This window comes from Homarus americanus, unplaced genomic scaffold (assembly GCF_018991925.1).
Source record: "Homarus americanus isolate GMGI-L3 unplaced genomic scaffold, GMGI_Hamer_2.0 scaffold27247, whole genome shotgun sequence".
Classification (NCBI taxonomy): domain Eukaryota; kingdom Metazoa; phylum Arthropoda; class Malacostraca; order Decapoda; family Nephropidae; genus Homarus; species Homarus americanus.
Window position 1 is genome coordinate 43,442 of NW_024742868.1, and position 5,542 is coordinate 48,983.

The 5,542-nt window shown below is 39.0% G+C and overlaps 1 protein-coding gene across 1 annotated transcript; it reads right to left on the reverse strand.

The window, feature by feature from the left end:
* Positions 1-419: 419 nt before the first annotated feature.
* LOC121877067 (gamma-butyrobetaine dioxygenase-like) lies at positions 420-4,817 on the reverse strand. Its single transcript, XM_042382695.1, has 5 exons — positions 4,661-4,817; positions 2,865-2,961; positions 2,540-2,730; positions 2,191-2,295; positions 420-1,349 (listed from the first exon to the last, which is right to left on the reverse strand). Exons 1-4 carry the CDS (start codon positions 4,730-4,732, stop codon positions 2,194-2,196), a joined length of 462 nt encoding a protein of 153 aa, XP_042238629.1. The 5' UTR covers positions 4,733-4,817; the 3' UTR covers positions 420-1,349; positions 2,191-2,193.
* Between the last annotated feature and the right edge of the window lie 725 nt (positions 4,818-5,542).

Below are 5,542 nucleotides of genomic sequence, written 5' to 3' on the forward strand. Positions count from 1 at the left end.
ATTGCGGTGGTGTGATGCAAGAAATGATTCAAGGTCTTGGCCAGTGTGAAGGTCCCAGGGAGTGTTGGGCGAGTCATAAATACATGCATGAGAAGCACCAGTGTAATGTTTGGGTCTTAAATCACAAGGGCAGTCATACCTGCGTCTCAGGAGGTTACAGTAAGTAGTCATACTGAAAATAAATAACAATAGTACGTCTAACAGTAATAGTGGTCATAATAGTATTCTAGTCTGTCCACTCTCGTGTCTATTCGCAAGTGTTTAAATACAAAAAAAATTCTTCCATCCATAAAAATACCCTAATGACCTCAAGACTTGATTAAATATTTCAATTATTTTCTTTCGTCTGAATCGACAATACAACTTCCTTCCTCAAAATATTATTTCAAGACAAACAATCGGGCATTGCCAACAAATTATAAGTTTTTAGCTTTTATTAATAAACAAAATGTAAATACATATATACAGAAATAAATAATTCGTTAAATATGTCTGTTCAGGACATTTAGTCTCTCGGCCTGCCATAAATAAGGTGGGCGGACCCATCAACCTGTGCTCTTGTATGGTCTTGCCGGCCACGCTTCACCAAGACCTTGATGCCTTGGGATCACTGTGGCAGAGTTCTGGTCTTCGAAATTTATCCTACGATGCCCTGGCCCTAAAGGGTGACTATGGCAAAACACCAATGGTCCCCAAATACTTCCTGTGGCATCCCATCTATACAGGGTGGCAAAATATCAAGGGATCCTAAAGTGTTCCCTGCAATACTTCGACATTTTTTTTTATTATTACTAAATGATAACTCTAGGATGAGTATAGAATTGAAATCTATTATGTTACTCCCCAGAAGTACTTCACTGTACCTCAAAACTAATGGTACCCCAGCAGTGCTAACAAAAATATCAAGGATACTAAACCATACCCTGTGTTACCCCGGCAATACAGAAGTGATGTTTATTTTGCTAACCCACCACTCCTCTGCATCGCCTCCTTAATATAAAATTACATACATTTTGGTACCACTTACAAAAACATTACAGCCAAGGCACAAAACTAAAAACATAAATTCATCCTCCGAAAAGAAATCACACGGCAATCATACAAGATATATAACATGGTGTATTGAAGCGATTTTGTCTTCATCAACAGCACAGCATAGGTCGGTCTGCTGCAGCTGAATTGCTGGACAGAATCCAACACATCTCAAAGTTGGGGACATCAGGCAACAGATGGTTCCTGATCTGTATAAAATGACCTTCCAGTCGTGGCCAGAGAACTCCGAGCCGTGATCAGCAGTGGGTGGCGGTGCTGGTGACTACCGAGGCACCGCTGCTGGGTCTACGAGGAGTCTGTAAGAACATACACCTTTATTAAGCCTTTTATTTTGCTTTTACGTGGGTAAACGAGTAAATATAACCACAAACATGCAAACAATTACTTAACAAATATACAATGACTATATATATACACACACACACACACTATCATAATCAAAGTTTTATGGACATTTTCCCAGTTTGTTACGAGTTACTGCGAATACCTGAAGGCAGTTGTTGGGTAAAACTCCATCACCACCACAAACCCAAGGGACCAGCCCAGAAAATGCAGCAGAGACCAGCCCAGAAAATGCAGCAGAGACCAGCCAAGATTTTTATTATGCTTAAAATGCACACAAGTCCTTCCTTACCACTTTAATACAATTCGTAATGTTATGAACAAATGTCAACAGGAAGGGCAAAAACGGGGTCAAAAGGGAGGGTAAACAAGAAGTGACAACAAGGAGGGTCAGCAGGAAATGTCAAAAGGGAGGGTAAACAAGAAGTGACAACAAGGAGGGTCAGCAGGAAATGTCAAAAGGGAGGGTAAACAAGAAGTGACTACAAGGAGGGTCAGCAGGAAATGTCAAAAGGGAGGGTAAACAAGAAGTGACAACAAGGAGGGTCAGCAGGAAATGTCAACATGAATATTAAGAGACTGGACCACCTAGAAAATAGTATGAACAAGAATTGAACACCTGGACATCAGATGGTATGAACATTAAACGGGACCACCTAGGCAACAGGTGGAATCAGCAGGGGTACCACCTGAGCAACAAAGAGCCATATAACCAACAAGAGGAAGAGAACCATCTGGGGAAACAGTAAAAGCCCATCTCAAACAAAACAGAACCAGTTGGGATCAAGTACATACCATTCAGCGGCCGTAGACAGTGTGTGCCACCTGGTGAAGCCATTCTCCAGGGTACTTGCTAATATGGCCGTCACTCCAGTCCACGACAACACCGAACACATTACTCTGAAGAGACATATTAAGGTTAGATGTTTGTCTTAGGGTAAACATTTGGTCGAAAAAGTTGTGTACATGTTAATACTACAGCGAGTTCATAATATTACAAAAGTACAGTACATGTGATATAAGTTTTGGTTCAGAAAAGATATGTAAATGCAATTTTCTTTAATAATCATTCAATTGTCAGATTTTGTGAGGTTAAACAGTATTGTCAGGTGCTTAAATGTTAAATAAAGACGATGGTTCCTACCTGAATGATCTCGGGATGGGCACCCAACTCGAATTCTGTGTTGACGGGCTGGGTCAGACTAGTGCAGGAAGAGCACTTGTGACACTGGCAGTTGTCCCTCAGCCAGGAGTAAGGAATCTCGCTCCTCCTACCGTCACAGAAGGTGATCTGAAGGGCGTCACTCCCAGTTGAAGCAGAAATGACCCCACTGCCTATAAGAAACGAGTGATTAATTAGCTTCTATACACATATACCACATATACACAAAACAAAAGTACTTCACTATACTGTATATGTTTTATATATATATGTATGTATAAAATAACTAAAAGGAAAGTATATTTACCAGGGCGAGGAGCTTCAGCACTGGCCAGCTGTTGACGAGCAGCTGTGGCGAGGGTCAGACTGCGGCTATGAGCACAACGGTGGGTGTTTCGCTGTCCCTGTAACACAAACATATACAAAGGGTCAGAAGTGTTCCAGTAATACACAGGACATAATTCACACGCCAACAATCTTCTCTTGGATCACTGTAGTATCTTTGAAGTTCTGTTTATCAAGTCCCATCGTGTATATCCATTTACAATTCTAACTATAATTTTCTAATGCCATTTACTTTCAATTTTATTTTAAAATGTCAATAATTCCTCCCCGCTTGTTACTTTTTGCGTGCTTTTAATAATCTTCAATAATTCAATTTAAATTTGCAAATCAATAATCAAAATAGTGTACTGTAAGTCTATAATTATATCAGTGAAATTTAAATACAATATTATTACGGTCTTGAAGTGTCTGGAGTGAGAAAACTCCCTTATGGCGATTTTTGTTCAACTATACAAATTATTCATTAATACAACTAAGGCAAATAAACATCTGGAGCACTAAGGCAAATAACGAACATCTGGACCACTAAGGTAAATAACGAACACCTGGAGCACTAAGGTAAATAACGAACATCTGGAGCACTAAGGTAATTAACGAACATCTGGAGCACTAAGGTAATTAACGAACATCTGGAGCACAAACAATTCACAAACCACTTGGTCATTTAACTAATGGTGTTGTCGAAATAAACTGTCCACCATCAGGTTTTTAATTGTTAGTGAACTGTTTGTGGCACACTGTAGAGTCACCAGAGAAACAAAAGTACATTTGGTTAATTACTATAACAAGGACATAAACTTACCTCTTGCTTAGCACTACACGGTTTATTGTGCAAAATTTCACAAACATGAGCCAATCATCGTAGAGCACGGATACCATCATTATACCAAGTAACCATTTACGTTTATAACACATCCACGCCAGTCATAAACACTATGAATACAATGAACATATGGTAGCATACTGTAGTCACCATAGCAATATCTATGTCAGCCAAGAATACCACAAACTCACTGTAATAACTTTGTAAGACTGGTCAGAAATATGAACAGGGTGACTTTCTTTTAAACGTGAATCCAAGAACTTTCGACCCTCTATACCAACACCTTCCATAAACCCAGCAGACACACTATGGATATTTGCACTAAACTTATACTAACCTCGTCCTACCAGAAACAATTTATCTCTCTAGTCTTAGGATCTACTTATATATAAAAAATCAGGATTCCACGAAAAAATAATAAAATATAACTCAAAATCAATTAACTTTTAGAAAACAAAAACTATTTCTAACTTCCATCTCAATACAGGTTACACTGAACCAACTTTGCACGACACCATTTCTAACAAGACATTTGACACTGCTCGTATAAGTCGTTTACTCTCCATTAACAAAGCGATGAAACCTGACCTTTTGTACCGCCACAAACACAAACTACCAAGAGCACACACACATGAAGGTAATGGCGCAGGAGGCAGTTATATACAGTACAAATATATACAAAAATACACACGGAACAACGCACACAAAAACTACCAACAAATGTGTAATAAAAACCAAAGTATAACAATGACAATAACTAAGTTTTTTCAGCGTAATAGCCCAGATTCTCACAAACTTTGAAAATTAAGGCATTCACCATGTGCAAAAACTGACTGCAGGATTATGTGCCTGACAGTAGAGCGGGTTGCCCCCCTTCACTCAATCAATGCACTTTTCTCTCACTCACAGGTATTATAAACTGCCTCAATACACACCTGGTATACTGCAGTGTTCCTCAGAGCAGCTGCCCCGGAGAGCAAAGCGCGGGCATAACGTTGTGAAGACATTGTTTCACTAGTACAGATTCACTGGTGTACTCAAACAGATGTGTGGAATAGTGTAACAGCCGGCCTCCAGTATATATACCCGAGTTACCGCTGCTTGCCACATCCTACACATAATTTCAGATATTAGTGATCAAAACAGTTATGTTAACGATACAAGGGAGTAGTTTAGTGCTGTTGTTTTTCAAATTATAAACAAAAGTAGTTGTATAAAATATTAAAATAACTTTCTGAAGTGCATGGTAATAATATCATATATGAAATAGTTATAAATATGGGAAAAATATCAAGTAACCCAGTAAACCGATAAGAAAAATTCCATTAACAACTGAGACTTGTGGTAGTATCTGGTAAGATTTGTTGCCTATGAGCCATCAAGGATCCTCATCACAACAAAGATGCGGTCAATCGTCTTCATGTGGCTTAACACACTTTTTAGAACACATCCTTAATATGTATCTATAACTTCACAATAACCGAGGCAAGAGTAGGGGCGTCAGCCTCTATATCAGACCCAAGTTACCAGGTGACGCCGAACACTGATGTCAGATATCAGAATGGAGTGAATACTTTCCAAAAAGTATCGCAAGTGTTTCCTGGAAAAGTTGGATTTTAAGATATATTACAGCATTTCTTGGTATTTTAAAGTGTGTGCTGTGTTTTTTAGATGCTATTTCTCTGTTATATTTAATGAACTCGGGCAGGAAGTCATGCTGTATTGTGATAAGGGAAGCTACGGGAATGGTAAGAGACGCTCCCAACACAGTGAACGCCCTGACCCAAGTCACGTAGACACAAATCTAAACTTTAAAA

Coding starts and splice junctions, on each gene's coding strand:
- LOC121877067 (XM_042382695.1), bottom strand. CDS start 4,732: ATGTCTTCACAACGTTATGCCCGCGCTTTGCTCTCCGGGGCAGCTGCT. Junction 2,962..4,660: donor GGAACACTGCAGTATACCAG/GTGTGTATTGAG, acceptor TTTGTGTTACAG/GGACAGCGAAACACCCACCG. Junction 2,731..2,864: donor TGCTGAAGCTCCTCGCCCTG/GTAAATATACTT, acceptor CGTTTCTTATAG/GCAGTGGGGTCATTTCTGCT.